At 42.3% G+C, this 22,584-nt stretch overlaps 1 protein-coding gene across 1 annotated transcript; it reads left to right on the top strand.

Annotated features, from left to right (window-relative positions):
• The first annotated feature begins 3,630 nt into the window (after positions 1–3,630).
• Positions 3,631–21,499, top strand: LOC110500129 (store-operated calcium entry regulator STIMATE). Its single transcript, XM_021577307.2, has 8 exons — positions 3,631–4,146; positions 5,542–5,590; positions 5,800–5,895; positions 6,218–6,339; positions 7,392–7,504; positions 7,977–8,060; positions 8,443–8,574; positions 19,950–21,499. The coding sequence occupies exons 1-8, from the start codon at positions 3,957–3,959 to the stop codon at positions 20,064–20,066; spliced, it is 903 nt and encodes a 300-aa protein (XP_021432982.1). The 5' UTR covers positions 3,631–3,956; the 3' UTR covers positions 20,067–21,499.
• The last annotated feature ends 1,085 nt before the right edge of the window (positions 21,500–22,584 follow it).

Below are 22,584 nucleotides of genomic sequence, written 5' to 3'. Positions count from 1 at the left end.
TTCAGATTATTTTCAAGCCAACTCCTTCAATGACCTTTAGTGCAGTTACGAATTTTTTTCTGCCAATTATAAATAGAATGTCGAAGTAGACTACCCACCCCCAGATTTTAACCACTCGGTCTTTCATAGCTGAAATACACAACACATAGATATTGTTACCAGTGTGTTTACACAATGATGAAGCCACTATTTTTACACTTCTGAACCAATTTTTTTTATTTTATCTTTATTTAACTAGGCAAGTCAGTTAAGAACAAAATCGTAATTACAATGACGGCCTACCACGGCCAAACCCTAACCAGGAAGACGCTGGGCCAATTGTGCGCCTCCTTATGGGAATCCCAATCACGGCCGGTTGTGATACAGCCTGGAATCGAACCAGGGTCTGTAGTGACCCCTCTAGCACTGAGATGCAGTGCCTTCATCTGCGCCACTCGGGAGCCCAATTCATGATAGATGTAATGACATTTCCGAATAAGTGTTTTTATTGTCGAGACTAATTGTTTCATTGTTTTAAAAATGGGAATATAGGCTATATTATATTAAGGTTGTTTTTACATGTGAAATATAAGTGTCCAATACACAAATCCCAACAGAAGTCAATAGGCATACTGTATAGTCAAAGATAAAAACCTGTTTAAGCCTGGAGCCAAAAATGCTTGTCTAACAACTATTTAACTTTAAAATAAATGAACGAATGTATAGGCCTATGCATGTGCTACCCCCTTCTTTGAGAATTCCATTGGCACTGTATCGGACTGTTACAGTCGTGTCTTGACATACTAACCTTTTCTTTCGGTTAATTGTGTGCTTTTATTACAAATTATACTATTCAACATATAATGAAACGTAACTCAAAGTTTAGTGTGCACGAGAGACAGAATGTCTTACCGATTACAAGGGAATTCAGTGTCACATACTGCACAGAAGTAGTATTTATTTCATGGTATTCATTTAAAAGATAAGTCAAAAATGTATAGTTTTTTAACAGCTCTGTTTGTGTTGTTTTTGTAATGTTAGTGCATAAAGTCGAAACTGTTTCCGCTTGACTGAAAACTGAAAACGTTTATGCACTTTATTAAAACACTTAGAGTAGCATACATGAGATAAAAAAACATTGACATTCATTGATAAGCAATGCATTGATAAAAGTGAGTATCTCATGATCATTCTGTCAGTCAACCAAACCCTTGTATTCATGTGGTCCAGAAGCAAATTGGGGTACAAGGGCTTCATATGGTCCCAGTTCGGCCCATGTGTCCAAAGTCCCGAATTGAAGGCAACTCAGCAAGGCATGAACATTTTAAGTTTAAGTCATAATATGACCAGGGTTTCTTCCTGACTATGTAACAAACGCATTGCATTCAATGGATATTGCATTAGAAGCAGGCCTATTGTCCTGTTACATTTTTTTGGAAATGCCTGATGTACTGAAGTGACTGTCATCATTTTATTGCTCTCACTTATTGACACATATTTACCATGGCTACTCTATTCGGAAGATGAACCCTTTCATCAAATAATTGTTATAGCGTTCAAATATTACTGTAGTCAATACTATCCTCTAGTGGTAGAGCGTGTGTAGGCCCACTCGCCAACTGAATGGGAATAGACAGACATGATAAGGGTATAAAATAGAACACATTTTAAACTGTCTTGAACTGGGTATCATATCTTATGAGGATATTCTTTTTGACTAAATAAATGTACATTAAAACTATGTATGATTGTTTGAAAACTATAGCTTCAACAGTGTATGGTGGAGGTTTTAGGCCAGACTGTGAGTAAATCATTTGTTTTAAATTGCGGAACAATAATGCAAAATCTAAATTGCGCAATATAGACCTACTTGTTGGATCATGATTTTGGGAATTCCTGCAACCTCCTTCGGCTGTCATCATCCCATAACAGTGTTAGAATGAATGAGCATCATCTTCCACTTGCAACTCAAACAAAAAAATAGGCCTACCGAATAGTCTGAGTTGCCTAGCCACCACCGGCCTCATCCGCACCCCTCTGGTGAAGCGAATGCCTCTCCGCGGCTTCGCGCCTCCGGGTCCATCCCAGTGGAGGGAAGTGTGCGTGTGCACGTGGTGGTGAGGTGCTGGTGACAGATGGTTGGTTTGTAGCGCGCGGTTTAATCTGCCAGAGAAGAGGTTTTAACAAGTGCGCGGGGGAACGGATTATCCCCCACGTGCGACGCATGCATTGCACGGGCCACTGCCCTTTGTCTGTGTGCCAGTCAGAAGAAAAGTGATGGTTTGTCTCTATATCTCAATAACTCCCAAATTCATCTAGCCTGCCTTGACAATGACCATGGAGTAGGCCTATCATAAACCATTGGATTGAATGAAATACCATAGGCCTATTGCAAACCCACAGGCTATGGCATTTGATTGAATAAGTAATTAATCAGTAATTAATTAGATGCCAACTTCCTCATCATTCCATAACTGGACAATAGTGGCTTCATGACAAGGCACTAATGCACACAGCCCCTTAATCTCCAACTAAAGGCCATTCAAAATCCGTGTTGCTTATTAACACTTGAAAGGCTTTGGGGATTCCACTTTGAGCCAATGAGTAGTTATTCTGACTGCAAAATAACAGTCTTATAAATACATTTCATATACTATTGCACAAATAATCATTTGGTTGTGTTTTATGAAGGTTTGGGTAACATTAGAATATGTTACCCAATAAAACAAATGAAAGAGCATTTTCATTGGTTTATGTTAGTGTAGGCTATCTGTGGTGCACATGGAACAGTTATTCTTGGAAAAGGTGACATTTTGAAATAGAGATAATCTCTTATATTTTTTTTATTATTTGGCAAAGGTAAGTGTTTTGGAAACCTCAGAATCTGCTCTTTCTGATAGTGTATAGACGTCAAAGGGTCTTACCTGCATGTAACTCTGTATGAGCCTCAGAGGATTTGAAAAAGTCACTTTTTGGTGCTCTGTTTCCCTGCCTCTGTGTCAATTTCCAACTAAACTGCAATGTCTCTTCATATTCAACTTGACAATTGACAATATTGTCACCCATCAGATTATTGCCAATTTAATTTTGTATTTAGACCAACTCTATTATTAGATTTGTGAAATAATGTTCAATATAGTTTAGGTGTAGTTTAGATGGGCCATCATCAACTGAGCAGGCTGACTGCTGGTGAATGAGAAGAAGAAAGAAATACATGTCCGTATTGGATAACTGGATATGACACAAATTCTGTTTCTGATCTCGAAATTCTAAAAACAAATGCATGTGATAAATATACTTACGTAGGAAAAGTAAATGACGTAGGGTGGCATTCGTTTAAAAACCGCAGAGATATTTAAATATAATTAACTTGCACTCAAAATGACTACCTCAACGCTTAAGTGTTAAATCCACTATTGTTGTCTCTCATCGTGTGTAGGACACATCATCTGACTGCTGTATTATAGATAATTCATATTACAAAGGTTGTCCATTTAGATTAAATTATAGCCCAAAACTCTATAGCCTACATGTGATTAGAACGTGGTAACTGATAAAGAGTATTTCAAATGGGGCTTGGGACATTGGATGGCCCCCTACTGCGGAGACAGGGGCGTGTGACTGCATTAACAAAAGGAACAAAGACCGCCTGAGCTCGCAGAGAGAGATCCAAGGAATTCAACAGCAGGAGGTGACGTCAGAATCACTCATTTTGCGGTGTTGTCGCTCTCAAAAACATTTGATATGGAGTAGAACAATTACCCCTGTTCCGAACTTTAGTTTTCACATTTTCGAGGACTTTTTTTAGTTCGAAAAATACTTTTGTATTAACTTCACGAGAGAGACATTGAGCAGTGATAGCATGGCAAATTCGTTGTTTTGTTTTTCTTGAGGATATTACGGAATTTCTCCTCGCAAACAACAGGGGAAGTGCCCCCTGTCCTTTGTCTGACACGGGTGTTTTTAAAGTATTCGACATGGACATTTACGGATACAATGGTGTTTTTCTGGTCAAAAGACTATTTAATAATGCAGCTTTTGAGATTTCGAACATGTCAGACATTACGAAGACGAATCCTCAGGGATGCGATAACGGGGCTTTGACAAACAGATTCGGAGTCTTGATTCAAGGGTTGCTGGCCATAGTTGCCTTCAGCACATTGATGGGTGAGTATCTTTCAGAAGAGAACGTAACAATGTTTCAATAGTTTATAATTGTATAGGCTAACTTATTGTTTCGAAATAGAAGATCATGTTTCAAATAAAATACTTAAAAATCACTTCTAAAGGGAACATCAAGGGTCTGCTCAGCCAAGCACCGCACTGTTATCTACTGCAGAGCTACACTCCATCTATGAGCACGTGGCAGTTTGTTTGTTTATGCTATTTGACGTTTCTATCTGATTGGCTGCTGTTGCACTTTATAAGACTGATAATGCATATATAATTATATTATAATTCCATTTAAATAGTGTATTATAAGAATGTTTCCCATATCCTTTTATGTGCCAGGTTTAAAATATTCAACGCCGCTGGTAGCCGTCATCAGTGGCATATCAACACACATGTAAACGATCTCGAATGTATCCTATAACTATTAGACTATTCTTTACAAGTAGTTTATAAGTCTACAATCTATAAACCCGTTTTATTTGTATTATTCTTATTATTGAAATGCCTCTTCAAGACAGGGGTGAACGTTTTATGCTGTATGATGTGAAAAAAAAAACAGTTTTGAGAGGGTTGTCATAGAATCCTACAGAATATATAAATGTCTTTTTGAATATAAGAGGCTCTGTCTATATCTCTGTCTACAGTGAGATGACATTTTGTAGTCATGTACTTTACAACAGAGTGATTTATGACAGAAAGGGGTCAGACTCTAAAGGTGAGTGGAGGATCAATTAGCTTTGACCTCCTCGCAGTTACTTATTAGTAAGAATATCCATATTTAGCCAGCATGTAAGTACTTTACCAGCCAGAGTACCCAAGTCTGAAAATCAAGGGTCTACTCAGCCAAGCGCTGCACTGGTATGCACTGCAGAGCTACATTGTCCATCTCAATGCCTCTCCTCTGCTTGGCAAGATGCGTCCATCTTTGTTTAGAGTCCTCTTCCTCTTGGCTATTTTGGTGACTTCCTCCCATTGACAGACCACTGGCCACACCTTTTGTGTGCCAGAGTTCTAGGATACAGTTGCTATCATTTTATGCCAGGCACCAATTCTGGCTTTGCATTCTAACCTTCAGATAGTTTTTGGGTGATAATGAGTCCAACTGCAGCCACAACATGATGATTGGTATGTGAACAGTCACACACTCAGACCTTGTGTTAGCTGGGGAGAGAGGAACAGTGGGTTCCTGTTAGACACGTAGCCCTGAGCTACCAGTGTCCTGATGGGGATGGGTGGACTAAGGGAGCATGTGGTTCTGACTGTGCCTTTCTTTATCCATCTCTCCTGGACCCACAGAGGACATGTACACACACACACACACACACAAATATAGCGTTTTTCACTCTTCTATGGCTGTCTCTCTCTCACTGCGTCTCTCTCTGTCTACAGTGAAGAGGTTCCATGAGCCCGTAGGGGTCAGAAGACCATGGAGGATCTGGTGAGAGTGGTGTTTTTATGACTATTTCTTATCAGAGTCTGTATCAAACCCCCAGGAAAGAACAGGAGACCGTCGGTTGATCACATGGCTGAGGATCATATATTCTATTAGATTCAGAGATGTCAATGTTTGTTGCTTGACTCTTATGTATCTGGCTATTACAAGTCACCATGGTGATGCCCATCCTACATTTCACCCCATCTCTACAGGTTTTATGACACGTCCAAGCAGGCCATTGGCGCTCTCTTCATCCACTTCGCCAATGTGTTCCTCTCCAACCTCACAGAAATGGACCCCTGTTCCCTGTGAGTCCATAGCTGTGATTGGACAGGTTGGCAGAAACCACCTGCCAATCTAAAGTCTCAACCAATCATTATGATAAATAAATAAGGTGTTCTGTTGTCACATACCGCAGATGGGTGCAGTGAAATGTGTTGTTTTACACGGTCAACCATAGTAGTATGTGTAGCAAGTGCCTTGCTCAAGGACACATTGACAGATTTTTCACCTTGTCGACTCGGGTATTCCAACCACTGACCTTTCGGTTACTTTCCCAACGCTCTATCCGCTAGGCTACCTTTTGCCCCATGTCAAATAATTGACCGGCTTCCTGGTGGGTTTCCACAGGTATCTGATTAACTTCCTGCTCGATGCCACGCTAGGCATGCTGGTCATCTGGGCGGGGGTCAAGGTTGTCTCCAGGATCGTGGAGTACAAGCAGTTCACACTGCTCACCTTTGGAGAATACGGTGAGTCTCCTAGACATCTGTTTAGGTCTTGTCAAATGTTTGGAGGTTGGCCAAAGCAGTGACTTCTACTGCTCTTTGACTGTGTCATTGGAGAGGGTTGTGCCAGTTAATTTTCGGAATATGTCATGAAGGTTGACTCTTCTTCCTTTCACCACTGGAGGCCGCTGTAGGCTCATGAGAATATTGCATGAAAAACATCCTCCGAAGGGCGAGGGTGGCAATAGTGTGGGATTAAGTTCTCGCCAATTGCTGCACTCGTTCCGTCCATAAATTTGAATCGGAATACAGAACCAAAATAAGATTTTAAATGTTAGTCTGTTAATCTACTGTATTCCACGAGGTCATTTTTCTCCTGTATCTGCACATGGTTCTGTTTCATGCTGGTTTTTCCATTGACTATTATGATCCAACGGATTGTAAATGCAGCTGTGCCTTGACCACTGGCCAAATATTTTAGTGGGCTTTTAGTTTCCATCTGATCTGTATCACGCTCCCTCTGTGTGCTGACCTTTCCCCCAAAAGCTTGCTAGAAATACTGTCTCTGTCATAACTATTAGTCCTGAGAACTAAACAAATAGTAAGACATTTAGCTGTTTGTGTAAACCCACTCTGTCCTCTTAAAGAGTTGGACAACATGCAATCATGGCAGGCGTTGTCTTTTGCCTTCTTTTTTTTTCTCGCAATTTCTCGCATACCTTTCTCTCTGCTGTCTCACTTCTCTTTCTCTCTTGTTTTGTGTCGCTCTCGTCTGTCTGTTTCTGCGGTGTTCCCAGGCTTGGAGAGGGTTTGTTAATGACAGAGACATGTCCCTGTCTGTGTACACTGAGATGAAAGAGAGATGCAAATAGTACACGTGGGGACGTGTTTAGACCAGAACACTGAGTTTGTGGGTTTTTGTGTGTCTCTGTGTGTATGAATGCCAATGTGTGGCTGTGGCAGTCTGGCGTCATCCTCTCTATGGCTGATCTTCCCCAGGTGACGATCTGAGTCCGTTGGTCAGTGTATGTAGTTGCAGTGTGGTCATTAAGTAATGGTCTGTTCTGTCTCACCAGGTGACCCTCCCCAGGCTGCAGCATGGCTCGGTCAGTGTGGTGTCTACCTTCTCATCATGGTCCTGGAGAAGAGTGTAGTCAGCTTGGTCCTGCTCATTCCTGGATGGACCAACGTGAGTAGGCCCACCATACCCACAATCACCTGCTCCAGGGACATGGGCTAACCCAGATCCTGAGAAAACTGAGAGACTACCCACTTGAGGGAGAGAGCGGAAGTGTCAGCCATGTTCTTTCTTCTCTGTGCTGTGTTTGAAATCTCTGGTGACAATTTAAAGTCAACAAAAAGTCAAGCCTGAAAAACAAAGGGAGGATGAAAGGTTTTGGAGAGAACAAAGAGAAAGAGTTGTCCTTTGAACAGAATGGGAACATTGACCTTCAGCCAAATGAATATCATCCGGCCTCTGGGACTAGGGTCTTGTTTGGTTGATTATTTGTTTGAGGCTGTGGATCACCTTTGTGTTTTAGGGTCATTGTTGCTATGTTCACTGCTCCTCTCTTGAAGAGTTGTTTAGCTTTTTTCAGTACAAGTGTGTGTGAAAGTGTGTGTGTTGTGACGCTGTGTTTCTCTGCGCGCTGATGTTCCAGCTGCAGTCTGTGTTGCTGGACTACATCCCTAACCCTCAGGTGGAGCTTGTGTTGGTCATGCTCATCGTGCCCTTCATTGTCAACGTGAGTCTCACCTTCAGTCTCAACGCTCTGCATAATGTTGTGTATACGTCACAGGACGCTGCTGAGGGGAGGACGGCTCATAATAATGGCTGGATTGGAGTGAATGGAATGGTATCAAACGCATGGAAACCATGAGTTTGAGTTCTTTTCATTCCATTCCTGCCATTACTATGAGCCGTCCTCCCCAATTTAAGGCACCACAAACCTCCTGTGGTATATGTAGTGTCCCAGACAGTGCATAAAGCTTCTATTTCTGGATAGAAAACCTGCATAAAGTTTACAGAATACAGTATGCAGGCTTACTAGGCTACAGTGATCATTCTGCGTCCACCACTGCACCGGTTCTACTGACTGAGTTTGTTCTCTGTGTGACCCTCTGTAGTCCATCATGTTCTGGGTGGTGGACAGTCTGATGATGAGGAAGTACAAGACTCTGAAGAGCCTGGTCGACTCCTGCGACTCCTCGACCAAGGTCGACTCCACGGCACCGTGGGTTACCGGCGACGAGTCACGGGTGAGAGTCAGTTAACTAGAGATGTCCCCGACTAAAAAAAAAAAAAAAAAATCTTGGTCGACCGAAAGCCATCTGTTCTTTCGACCAATTTTAAAACGTGTATTTTTCCATGTATAGAAACACCATATGTGTTTTTAATAAAATCAGATCTATATGCATTGAGCTTGTCTGATACTTTAAGATCACTGTTTGATGAAATAAGACACAAATGACTGAAGAGGGGGCCAGAGATCACGATAACCAGAAGAAAAAAACCTTAACCTGTCCCGACCCTCCTCCTCCCGCTCCTAATGGTTTTAGCAGATTCTGCCGTTACTCTCCTGAAGTTGCCGGTAATAGGCTACACAAGGAGTCGGCAACATTTTTCATGTGGAATGCCAATTTATCCTACCATTTCTACCGATCTGCGTGCCAGTTATGGTTTTCATATGCACCTTTTTGTGGAACATTTTCATTTATAAAAACGTCTTCGTACCTCAAAATCATTGTCATGTGGTTAATCAAAATTCCACCTAAAAGAAAATGATACAAACCTAAAAAGTCAATTTTTTGCCATTGCCAACTATGTAAAAATAGCCTATAGAGCCAACAAATAAAAACATTGCTGCCCGCAGGTAGAAAATGTCCTGATTTTAAAAATGAATATCCTATAAATCACATTGGCTACGCATGGCCTGTCTGCAGCGAACTTGAAACATTGTATAAACTATTTAACTTGGGTCTGGACTGAAACTCCTTGCAACATTGTATAAAATATTTTGGGCCCTCAAAGTCGTCCATGCTAGTGAGCTCGGAACAGACACAGCAGTAGGCTATTTGCGTAAGGGATAAGAAGTAATCAGGTTGGCCTATTTTTATGATGTTTCCACTGGGTCAGAGCATGACATTTTTCCCTTTCACGCTGAGTGGTTATTGAAAGGGAGAGAGCTGGAAAGATGTTCTTTTAAATACATTGGGGAATTGTCATTTTCAATTCATGTAAAAACAATTTGTTTGCTTGCTGTTTGAGGTGGGGAAAAAAATTACGCTGAGAAGCTCTGCAGCTCATTAGTGATTGGTTTAATGCACAATCAGAAATACTATCAGATCTCCAAATGGGCACATTTATATGCCTACGTTTGCACACAGACCAGGTAGCCTATAGACCTACTTCTATGTGTAATCAGGTGCAGCCACACTCCTCCTCTTAGACTGTGCCACCCCGCGGCCTCCGCAATGGATTAGTCTCGGCCTCCGTAATGGATTAGTTCACTGGGATGGGCACGAATAAGACCGGTGTCTCGTGTGCCATTCATTTTAATTTTTTTTATATATGTGTGGATTCGGCTATTTCAGCCACACTTGTTCGAGCACACAGCTATGCAATCTCAATAGACCCGTAGTGAAGAGTTCAGTGACTTTCAACGTGGCGCCGTCATAGGATTCCACCTTTCCAACAAGTCAGTTTGTAACATTTCTACCCTGCTAGAGCTGCCCTGGTCAACTTTAAGTGCTGTTATTGTGAAGTGGAAACTAGGCGCAACAACAGCTCAGCCGCGAGATGGTAGGCCACAAAAACTCACAGAACGGAACCGCCTGATTGCTGTAGTGTGTAAAAATCGTCTTTCCTCTGTTGCAACACTCAATTCCAAGTTCCAAACTGCCTTTGGAAGCAACGTCAGCACATAACTGTTAGTCGGGAGCTTCATGAAATGGGTTTACATGGCGCGCACAAGCCTAAGATCACCATGCGCAATGCCCAAGCGTCTGTCGGCTGGAGTGGTGTAAAGCTCGCCGCCATTGGACTCCATCTTGCAGTGCGACAAAATAATCTGGGTTTGGCGGATGTCATGAGAACGCTACCTGCCCCAATGCATAGTGCCAACTGTAAAGTTTGGTGGAGGAGGAATAATGGTCTGGGGCTGTTTTTCATGGTTCGGGCTAGGCCCCTTAGTTCCAGTGAACGGAAATTTTAACACAACATACAATAATATTCTAGATGATTCTGTGCTTCCAACTTTGTGGCAACAGTTTGGGGAAGGCCCTTTCCTGTTTCAGCATGACAATGCCCCCGTGCACAAAGCGAGGTCCATACAGAAATGGTGTGGAAGAACTTGACTGGCCTGCACAGAGCCCTGGCCTCAACTACATCAAACACCTTTGGGATGATTTGGAACGCTGACTGTGAGCCAGGGCTAATTGCCCAACATCAGTGCCCGACCTCACTAATGCTCTTGAGGCTACTGCGGGTACTTGCTTCCATTCAATGTTCCAACGTCTAGCGGAAAGCCTTCCCAGAAGAGTGAGGGCTGTTATAGCAGCAAAGGAGGGACCAACTCCATTTAATGCCCATGATTTTGGAATGAGATGTTTGACTAGCAGGTGTCCATATACTTTTGGTCATGTAGTGTATATTTGCTACTGTTCGACTAAATAATCTTGGTTGCCAGCCTATCTCCCAAACAATCGACCAGTCAAAGAATTGGGGCCAGCCCTACAGTTAACCATAAGAGGGGACTGCAGATCTCTGAGTGCTACTGCTCTGTGGGATCATGAAGGGATGCCGTTTGATGATAAAACATTAAAGCCCATGGGTGTAAGAGAGACTTTCCCACCAAAAATGACAACACTCCACATCCCCATGGGACAGTGGCTCATGACGTCTGTGTTTGTTGAGAAAGAAAAGAAACGGAGTGTGTGTGTGTGAGTTATGATAGATGTCCGTCACAGTGATTTAGCCTGTCTGCACCTGTTTTATGGGGGCTTCCACCCCACACACACACACACACACACTGCTTTCTGGGTCGGTCTAAAGGGCAACTGGCCCACATAGTTACTGTCAAGGAAAGACTGAGTCAGGGAACCCCCCCCCCTCAACCTCCTCTCCCCCTTTCACTCCATTTTTGTTTGTCTCCGTTTTGTCCCGTCAATTTGTGGTGTTGTTTCTCTGTGGGTCCGTTACCCGAGTTGGATCGTGTGAAATGGAGTCCATGTCCTGCTTGTCCCTGTTGTTCTGGAAAATAAGAGTCTGATTATCACAGCAATGTTATTGGCATTCCTTGTTTGGTAAGACACGAGTGATGGATGTATGGAGCTAGATCGGCCAGACCATTGTCACATCGTTGAGTCAAGTGTCTTCTGTGTTGTAGAGTTGCTCCTAATCTGTTGATGTAGTCTACCGTAAGTGTGTGATCACATTGTTTCATTTGATCCATTGTGAGAATTGTATTTGGTGGGAGAACAGTTAGTAGGTGGTGAATAGTGATGTCATTATGATATTAGTTAACTGTCTCCAGTGGGTGTATAGTGTTCCATTTGAGTGGCTGTGAAATCATGTACTGTATATTGGAGTAGTGAGACTGTCGACAGAAGCCTTCTGTGTTGGGTAATCGGACAGAATTGCCCTCCTCCAGCGCATTCAATGTGTTACTGTACACTCTCTCTGTCCTCTCTCTCTTTCTAACCCTCCCTCTGGAGTCACAATGATGATGACAGACTGGCAGTGTTTCTCTCTCCCTCCTCGTCCCTGGTACTCTGCCAAGCAGCAACAAATCATCCCTTCATCCCGGGAATAAAAGTGACATTTGGAATTAATTTCCATTCGTTGATGTCATGAAAAGAGGAGGGGAAGATAGTTCTCTCCCTCTATATCCATGGGAGAGAGGAGGGCATTGATTAGGGAGAACTGTTGGAGTTTGGTTGGGCTGTGTGTCTGTGTGCAACGAGTTTGATTTCAGTTCCCGACACGGTCTGTAGGATAGTGTTTGGAAAGGATTTCATCCATGGTCAGCTGTGGCCATATGGTGTTCAGAGTAGGCTGTTTTACTTTTATCACAACAAAATGTTTGAGAAACACAGACACAGGATCGATAGTCTGGCCTCTTGGTTTGAGTGTAACTGAATGAAGATTTATTTGGGATTGACCTCATATTGGGGAGAGAGGAAGGCTGGGCAAGCCCCCTTTCTGCCTCTGCTTCTCCCATTACTATAATCTCATCCAAGATGTCTGCATTGTGCACACACACTCGCACACATGCATGCACACACTACCATCATCTCATCCAAGATGTCTCTGTATCCCGCATACAGTGCATTCGGAAAATATTCAAACCCCATGACTTTTTCCACATTTTGTTACGTTATAGCCTTATTCTAAAATGGATTTACTTATTTTTTTCCCTCATCAATCTACGCTAGGGTTGCAAAGTGTCAGAAGCTTTCCGGTAAATTTCTGGAATTTTTCCAGAAATTTTCCATGGGAAGTTAAGCCTGGGAATTTTGCTCAAATTCATCAAAGAAGTTAGCTTATGAACCTTTTTTTATGTGGAATACACAAGGAAATTCTAGGTCTTGTGGCATATTTTGGTTAAACTATTCCCAATTCAATGGAATTGCAACCCTCTGCATGCACAGTGCATTCTTCCATCACAGCTGATTCTCAAGATCTTGCACACTAATGAGATGCTATTGAGCCCACACTACTACACCGTCTAAGCCAAGGACTACATACTTTCTGGTAAGTTTTGATTATAATACTGGGTGGGGTGAATATATTTTATGACATACATTATTTTTTTTGTTAACTAGTAAATAGTAGCCTACAGCAAAGAGTGTTTTTAAATCATTTGTAACTTGTTAACAATTTCTGCTAGTTAGTTTTTGCTACCATGTGGGTTTCAGCTTGCTTAAGCCTGCTAACTGAGTGTTAATTCACCTGTTTCCATACATGTTACATTTTAAAACATTTATCTTACAAAGGGGTTGTTAAATCTAACTGCTTAACTATTTATCTGTACATGGAATAGCATTTTTATTTATTTTCTACACTTTTTTTACAGGAAAATGCCACGGGCACTATCTGATGTGTGGAGACATTTCACTGCAGCTAATGTAGATGGAAAAGCTGTGAACATTTGCAAATACTGTGCCAAATCATATGGGAAGAATGCAACAAAGATGGAGAATCATCTGGCCAAGTGCATAAAGTTCTCTCAGCACTCACAACAAGCAACCTCTGACAAAAATCCCTCTACTTCTATTCAAGGCGAAAATTATTAACCAGACACCTTATCGATAGCAACAGCTCATGGTCCTCCTGGAATCAGAAGTTGTTTTGTCTCAATGGAGGAACATAGTCAGGGATGTTGATGAATGTCTTGCTCGAGCTGTGTATGCAACTGGTTCACCTCTGATGCTCACAGGCAATGTGTATTGGAAGATATTTCTGAATGTTCTTTGCCCAGCATGCACACCTCCAACCAGACATGCTTTATCTACTCACAGTCATCAATGACCTTGGACCACAGAAGGTATTTGCACTGGTGACAGACAATGCTGCGAACATGAAGGCTGCTTGGTCTAAAGTGGAGAAGTCTTACCGTCACATCACACTCATTGGCTGTGCTGCTCATGCATTGAATCTGCACCTCAAGGACATCATGGAACTGAAAACAATGGATACAATCTACAAGAGATCTAAGGAAATGGTTAGGTATGTGAAGGGTCATCAAGTTTTATAGTAGCAATCTACCTCACCAAGCAAAGTGAGAAGAATAAGAGCACCACATTGAAGCTGCCCAACAACACCTGTTGGGGTGGTGTTGTCATCATGTTTGACAGTCTCATGAAGGGGACGGAATCTTTCTAAGAAATGGCCATATCACAATCTGCCGATATGGACATCGCCCCATCAAGAGGATCATCCTGGATGATGTATTTTGGGAGAGCGTGGTAAGCAGCCTGAAACTCCTGAAACTTATAGCAGTAGCCATTGCACGAATTGAGGGAGACCATGCCATCCTGTCTGATGTTCAGACTCTGCTTGCAGATGTAGGGGAAGAAATCCGTACTGCCCTGCCCACTTCACTGTTGCTCCAAGCAGAGGAAACTGCAGTTCTGAAATGCATCAAAGCGTGAAGACTTCTGCCTGAATCCCATACACTCCGCAGCATACATGTTGGACCCCCAAGTATGCTGGCAAGAGTATCCTGTCTGGTGCAGAGATCAACAAGGGCTATGTCATCACTACTGTGTCTCGCCACCTTGGCCTGGATGAGGGCAAGCTTCTTGGCAGTCTGGCGAAGGACACTTCCAAGCAAGGGCTTTGGGATGGAGATATGGCAGTCGTGCCAACATATCTCATCAGACACCTGGTGGAAGGGACTTTGTGGATCTGAGGCTCTTTCCCCTGTTGCCTCCATCATCGGGCGGCAGGTGGTTAGAGCGTTGGGCCAGTAATAGAAAGGTTGCTAGGTTGAATCCACGAGCTGACAAGGTAAAAATCTGTCGTTCTGCCCCTGAACAAGGCAGTTAACCCACTGTTCCTAGGCCTTCATTGTAAATAAGAATTTGTTCTTAACTTACTTGCCTAGTTAAATAAAAAATCCTCCAAATCCCACCAACATCAGCCGCCTCAGAGCGCAACTTGTCTTTGTTTGGGAACACACACACCAAAGCACGTAACAGGCTGACCAATACAAGGGTTGAAAAAATGTTGGCCATCCGGGAAAATTTGAAGCTTTTTGAGCCTGACAACGAGCCATCCTCAACAAGGTTGGAAAGTGACAGTGAAGATTAGGCCTCAGAGTCTGTTCAAGAGGTGAACATTGAGGAGGTCCAGGGAGAAGACACGGAAGCCTGAGAGGAAGACAACCAAAGCTTTAGTTTCTAGACTACCATTTTACAGATGTATGTTGAGAATGTTTTTGGGGGATGCAATTCAATATTCCATTTCTTTTGTTGTTTAGTGAAATCATCCCATTTTAATTTAATCATTTGCAATTGTCTACATATGTTAAGGTAAAATGTTTGTTTCTGTCTACAAATTATATGGTAAATACAGTAGCAAGAAAAAGTATGTGAACCCTTTGGAATGACCTGGATTTCTGCATAAATTGGTCATCAAATTGGATCTTCATCTTAGTCACAACAATAGACAAACATAGTGTGCCTAAACTAATAATACACAAATTATTGTATTTTTCTTGCCTATATTGAATGCATAATTTAAACATTCGCAGTGTAGGTTGGAAAAGGTATGTGAACCCCTAAGGCTTCTCCAAAAGCTAATTTGATTCAGGAGTCAGCTAACCTTGAGACGAGATTGGAGATGTTGGTTAGAGCTGCATTGCCCTTTAATAAACACTCACAACATTTGAGTTTGCTATTCACAAGAAGCATTTCCTGATGTGATGCAGTTAACCCACTGTTAACAAAAGAACAAAAGAGATCTCAGAAGACCTAGAAGATTAAGATTTTAAATTTTTTTTTAAATTTTACCCCCTTTTTTCTCCCCAATTTCGTGGTAGTAGCTACTATCTTGTCTCATCGCTACAACTCCCGTACGGGCTCGGGAGAGACGAAGGTTGAAAGTCATGCGTCCTCCGATACACAACCCAACCGCGCTGCTTCTTAACACAGCACGCATCCAACCCGGAAGCCAGCCGCACCAATGCGCCGGAGGAAACACCGTGCACCCGGCCACCTTGGTTAGCGCACACTGCGCCCAGCCTGCCACAGGAGTCGCTGGTGCGCGATGAGACAAGGACACCCCTACCGACCAAGCCCTCCCTAACCCGTGCGACGCTAGGCCAATTGTGCGTCGCCCCACGGACCTCCCGGTCGCGGCCGGTTACGACAGAGCCTGGGCGCGAACCCAGGGACTCTGATGGCACAACTGGCGCTGCAGTACAGCGCCCTTAACCACTGCGCCACCCGGGAGGCAAAGATTAAGAATTGTTGACTTGCATAAAGCTGGAAAGGGTTGCAAAAGTATCTCTAAATGCCTTGATGTTCATCAGTCCACAGTAAGACACATTTTCTATAAATGGAGAAAGTTCAGCACTGTTGCTACCATCCCTAGAAGTGGCCGTCCTGCAAAGATGACTGCAAAAGCACAGCGCAGAATGCTCAATGAGGAAGAATCCTAGAGTGTCAGCTAAAGACTTACAGAAATCTCTGTAACATGCTAACATCTCTGTTGACGAGTTTACGATACGTAAAACACTAAACAAGAATGGTGTTCATGGGAAGACACCACGGAAGAAGCCACTGCTGTCCAAAAAAAAACATTGCTGCACGTCTGAAGTTGGCAAAGGTACACCTGGATGTTCCATAGCGCTACTGGCAAAATATTCTGTGGACAGATGAAACTACAGTTGAGTTGTTTGGAAGGAAGGAACACACAACACTATGTGTGGAGAGCAAAAGGCACAGCACACCAACATCAAAACCTCATCACAACTGTAAACTATGGTTGAGGGAGCATCATGGTTTGGGGCTGCTTTGCTGCCTCAGGGCCTGGACTGCTTGCTATCATCAACGGAAAAATGAATTCCCAGGTTCATCAAGACATTTTGCAGCATAATGTTAGACTATCTGTCCGCCAATTGAAGCTCTTCCGAAGTTGGGTGATGCAACAGAACAACGACCCAAAACACAGAAGTAAATCAACAACAGAGAATGGCTTCAACAGAAGAGTGGCCCAGTCAGAGTCCTGACCTCAACCCGATTTGAGATGCTGTGGCATGACGTCGAGAGCAATTCACACCAGACATCCCAAGAATATTGCTGAACTGAATCAGTTTTGTAAAGAGGAATGGTCCAAAATTCCTCCAGACCATTGTGCAGGTCTGATCCCCAACTACAGAAAATGTTTGGTTGAGGTTATTGTTGCAAAAGGAGGGTCAACCAGTTATTAAATCCAAGGGTTCACATACTTTTTTCACCCTGCACTGTGAATGTTTACACGGTATGTTCAATAAAGACAAACGTATAATTGTTTGTGTGTTATTAGTTTAAGCAGACTGTGTTTTGTCTATTGTTGTGACCTAGATGAAGTTCAGATACAATTTTATGACCAATTTATGCAAAAATTCAGGTATTTCCGAAGGGTTCACATATTTTTTCTTGCCACTGTATATCCAATGCAAAAAACATCTACACTTAAATGGTATTAATATTAATTTGCATATATTTCCATTAATTCTCATATATTCCCATGGAAAGATTCCACCTCTGAATATTCCCCAAAATGTGCAACCCTAATCTACACACCATACCCCATAATGACATACAGTGCCTTGCGAAAGTATTCGGCCCCCTTGAACTTTGCGACCTTTTGCCACATTTCAGGCTTCAAACATAAAGATATAAAACTGTATTTTTTTGTGAAGAATCAACAACAAGTGGGACACAATCATGAAGTGGAACGACATTTGGTTTGGGCCTGCTTTTCTTCAGCAGGGACAGGGAAGATGGTTAAAATTGATGGGAAGATGGATGGAGCCAAATACAGGACCATTCTGGAAGAAAACCTGATGGAGTCTGCAAAAGACCTGAGACTGGGACGGAGATTTGTCTTCCAACAAGACAATGATCCAAAACATAAAGCAAAATCTACAATGGAATGGTTCAAAAATAAACATATCCAGGTGTTAGAATGGCCAAGTCAAAGTCCAGACCTGAATCCAATCGAGAATCTGTGGAAAGAACTGAAAACTGCTGTTCACAAATGCTCTCCATCCAACCTCACTGAGCTCGAGCTGTTTTGCAAGGAGGAATGGGAAAACATTTCAGTCTCTTGATGTGCAAAACTGATAGAGACATACCCCAAGCGACTTACAGCTGTAATTGCAGCAAAAGGTGGCGCTACAAAGTATTAACTTAAGGGGGCTGAATAATTTTGCACGCCCAATTTTTCAGTTTTTGATTTGTTAAAAAAGTTTGAAATATCCAATAAATGTCGTTCCACTTCATGATTGTGTCCCACTTGTTGTTGATTCTTCACAAAAAAATACAGTTTTATATCTTTATGTTTGAAGCCTGAAATGTGGCAAAAGGTCGCAAAGTTCAAGGGGGCCGAATACTTTCGCAAGGCACTGTAAGTATGCAGAACCTTTACTCAGTACTTTGTTGAAGCACCTTTTGGCAGTGATTACAGCCTCGAGTCTTCTTGGGTATGACGCTACAAGCTTGGCCCACCTTTATTTGGGGAGTTTCTCCCATTTTCTCTGCAGACCCTCTCAAACTATGTCAGGTTGGATTGGGAGGGTCGCTGCACAGCTATGATCAGATCTCTCCTGAGATGTTCAATCAGGTTCAAGTCCGGTCTCTGGCTGGGCCACTCAAGGACATTCACTTGTTCCGAAGCCACTCCTGTCTTGTCTTGGCTGTGTGCTTAGGGTTGTTGTCCTGTTAGAAGGTGAACCTTTGCCTCATTCCTGAGGTCCTGAGTGCTCTGGAGCAGGTTTTCACCAAGGATCTCTCTGTACTTTGCTCCATACATCTTTCTCTCGATCCTGACTAGTCTCCCAGTCCCTGCCACTGAAAAACATCCCCACAGCAAGATGCTGCCACCACCATGCTTCGCCAGGTTTCCTCCAGATGTAACGCTTGGCATTCAAACCAAAAGAGTTCAATCTTGGTTTCAGCCGACCAGAGAATCTGGTTTCTCATGGTCTGAGAGTCCTTTAGGTGCCTTTTGGAATTTCCAAGTGGGCCATCGTGCCTTTTACTGAAGAGTGGTTTCCATCTGGCCACTACCATAAAGGCCTGATTGGTGGAGTGCTGCAGAGATGTTCCACAGAGGAACTATGGAGCTCTGTCAGAGTTACCGTCTGGTTCTTGGTGACATCCCTGACCAAGGCCCTTCTCCCCGATTGCTCAGTTTGGCCTTCAATGCTGCAGACATTTTTGGTATCCTTCCCCAGATCTGTGCCTCGACAGGATCCTGTCTCGGAGCTCTACGGACAATTCCTTTGACCTCATGGCTTGGTTTTTGCTCTGATAGGCACCGTCAACTGTGGGACCTTACATAGAGAGGTGTGTGCCTTTCCAAATCACGTTCAATCAATTGAATTTACCACAAGTTGACTTGGGTAAAGTTGTAGAAACATCTCAAGGATGATAAATGGAAACAGGATGCACTTGAGATCAATTTCGAGTTTCATAGCAATACTTATGAATACGTATGTAAATAAGATATTTGTTTTATTTGTAATAAATGTGCAAAAATGTTTAAACCTGTTTTCGCTTTGTCATTAAGGGGTATTGTGTGTAGATTGATTTGAAAAAAAATAATTGAATCCATTTTAGAATATGGCTGTAATGTAACAAAATGTGGAAAAAGTCAAGGGGTCTCAATACTTTCTGTTTGTGGAATTATTATGCCATAAAGGCCTTTCCAGAAACTGTATGAAATTGGAATTCCACTCTGTTGGGATTATATGTGGTGGAGCACTGGTCTGGACAATATTCCAGACAGGGAATAAAGTGGGATTTTATAGTCTTGGAGTGGGAATAACAGCACACCAGACCTGGACACATCACCTCATCTTGGCCGACAGCTGCTCACGTGTTTGTGTATCTATTCTCTGACGTGTTTCTCCCTCATCCAGGTCCTGTTGACAGTCGAAACAGACACTGAGGAGGAGGATAGTTCAACAATGGTGCGAGGAGGGTCCCGCTCTAGCCTCCCAGTAGTGGGCATAATACCTAGCTGGGTGGAGGTGTAGCTCTGGTATCCTTCTCTACAAGACCCTGACACATACGCTGACCCGTACGCTCCTTCCAGAACACACAGATTTGCTTTTTTTTCATTGTACACATCCCAATGATGTCTTTGATGACTTGGCTGTTATGAGGATGTTGAATGTTATATGAACTATGCTTGATGAAGAAGAGAGAAAAAAAGTCCTTCGCCCTTGCAGTCCCTGTTTACCGAAACAACAAGCTCGGTGTGGCTATAAAGTGTCTCTTAATGGAGATAATTAGAGAGCACAGTGTGAGCTTGAGGGAACACGACAGTGGTGATGAAAGAGTAAATCTGTCCTCTCTCTCTCAGGGGGATTTTGTGAAAAGGGTGTTTGTTGATCTCCAAAGAGCTCTTTGACATCATACAGATTACTGCTTGGTTCAAACCTTGACATACAGCGTCTAATAGTCTGTAATTAAATACCTGTAGTATTTAGTAGAATTCACTACTAGTGTCCTTGTCTCCTTTCCTCCTTCGCCACTAACAGGTGGAAGGGCTGGATAGTTTCAATCATTGATTTCACCTATCACGGCCACTCAGATCAGTTGTTTGACTATTGTAACTCAGCTGGAGGAGTTGGACCTTAACGTTGGAAATGTTTTATCTCTGAGTTGGACTGTAGTGGTCTGGTCTGGAACAGTTCTTCACACTGTCTCCAGAAGATGTTTAACAAGGCGGAAAATGGTATTCTATGTGGAAAATGGACCAGATCATTTTATATTCCTCACGGATGTCCATTTGGGATTGATTTGGACTTATACAAATATTTGCAATGTTTCTACTATGAACTAAAGAGCTTAGTGATATGGAGTGATTTTGAACATTCTAATGTATTTTCTTATTTCTTTTGTCTATTTTACATATTTGACTGTATTCATATTACTTGGAGTTAAACCTGTGGTAATGACATGTAATGGGAGATTTCGAAGTGGTATGACCGAAATGATCAGAGTCTATTCAGAGATTACCTGAGATACCAAAATAGTGTTCAGGTTACCATTTTAATGTTCATTCTTATAGACCACATTTCTCAATCATTGAGCTGTTAACTCTAACATGAAAATACAGTACTGCCATTTTTTGTAATGATTTAATGATGTTCCTGGAACCATTTCATGTCTTAGTGATGTGAACGATTCTGATTGTTGAGACTGTCATTTCACGTGACCTCAAATGTGTAGAACAGCTACTGTGAGGACCTGCGACACTACATTTATGCTAATTATTCACTGTAAAAAAGAAAATGACTCATGCTCTGTCTATAACATATATTTTATTTAGCGTTACTCCAATCCATCATGTATGTGTTTTGTGGAAACAGAATTTTGAATTGTGACTGAATGTTTAATGGATATCCACTTGAAAGTGCCATGTTTGCTATAATATATTCATGATTCATTTATGATACAACAAGAAACGTCTTTGTCTTAACTGTTGTCACTATTGTTTGTATTATAATTTAAATTAAAATAAAAATTGTATAATAAAAAAACCACCAGTGTTGAATACCTTTGGTGGCTCGGGTCAGCCCGGTGGCTGCTGAGCTCGATGACAGACACCTGAGCGGGACGCAGAGTAGTACACCTGTGTGGGGGGGCCCAACGGGCCTTTGACCCCAAACTGATGACAGGAGGGGTGAGGGGGGTGGTTAGAGGGGGAGATAGTCATTGGCACAGGGACTGGTAGAGGAGAGAGTTAGTTAGGGGGGTGTCCGGTGTGATCCTAAGCAGAGTGTCGCCACTTGAGCTTGATCAGGTTTACATGTTTGCTCTCCCAGTGAGCACCTAAACCTAGCATGCAAAGAGCCTGCCTTCCTGCAATGACTAAGGCCTGGGTTCAGTCCCAATACGATTTGTAGACAATGCGGCTGTTAAACGCAATTCCGATTGAGCAGCGTTTACCGTGAATATGAGCTCTAAGAACATGAGGACATTGCCTTTAAAGCCCTGATGGGATTAACTCAGTAGGATGGAGCACAGTACTAGTTTTGGGTGTGATTCCTGCTTGGGCCACATACAGCACATACTTATACTAAATGTTTGTGTTAACTGTTAGTTACTTTCATAGAACTGTTTACTTGGTAATGTTAGTATTATGCTTCAAGTGTTCTCACAATCTAGAGCTGTTCAGAAAAAAGTTGATCTTTACAAATAAATATTGTTTTTATGTTTTACTTCCTTTACACACAAAAAGTTCATCCGGTTCAATAAAGGTTATATTTACATGTACAAAATGACAGTATAAAACGATACACGTCAAACAATGTCCTTATTACATTTATATTAAAAATAGTAAAAAAATATATTCAAGAATATTGATGGTTGGTTATTCAGTGCAGATACCCCTGAGGAAAAAACTACAGGAAGTAGGCAACAGGAATTGGATTGAAAGACATGGTTGGAGGGGGATGGGTAGATGGGTTAGTAGCATAGAAAATGATAGAGGCCTCTAGTAGCCAAAAGGCTGTGTTAGAATGGGCTGTGCTATTGAGGGCATCC

This window comes from Oncorhynchus mykiss, chromosome 21 (genome assembly GCF_013265735.2).
Source record: "Oncorhynchus mykiss isolate Arlee chromosome 21, USDA_OmykA_1.1, whole genome shotgun sequence".
NCBI lineage: Eukaryota > Metazoa > Chordata > Actinopteri > Salmoniformes > Salmonidae > Oncorhynchus > Oncorhynchus mykiss.
The sequence above is the reverse complement of the archived record's forward strand: the minus strand, read 5'-3'. Positions and strand labels throughout refer to the sequence as shown.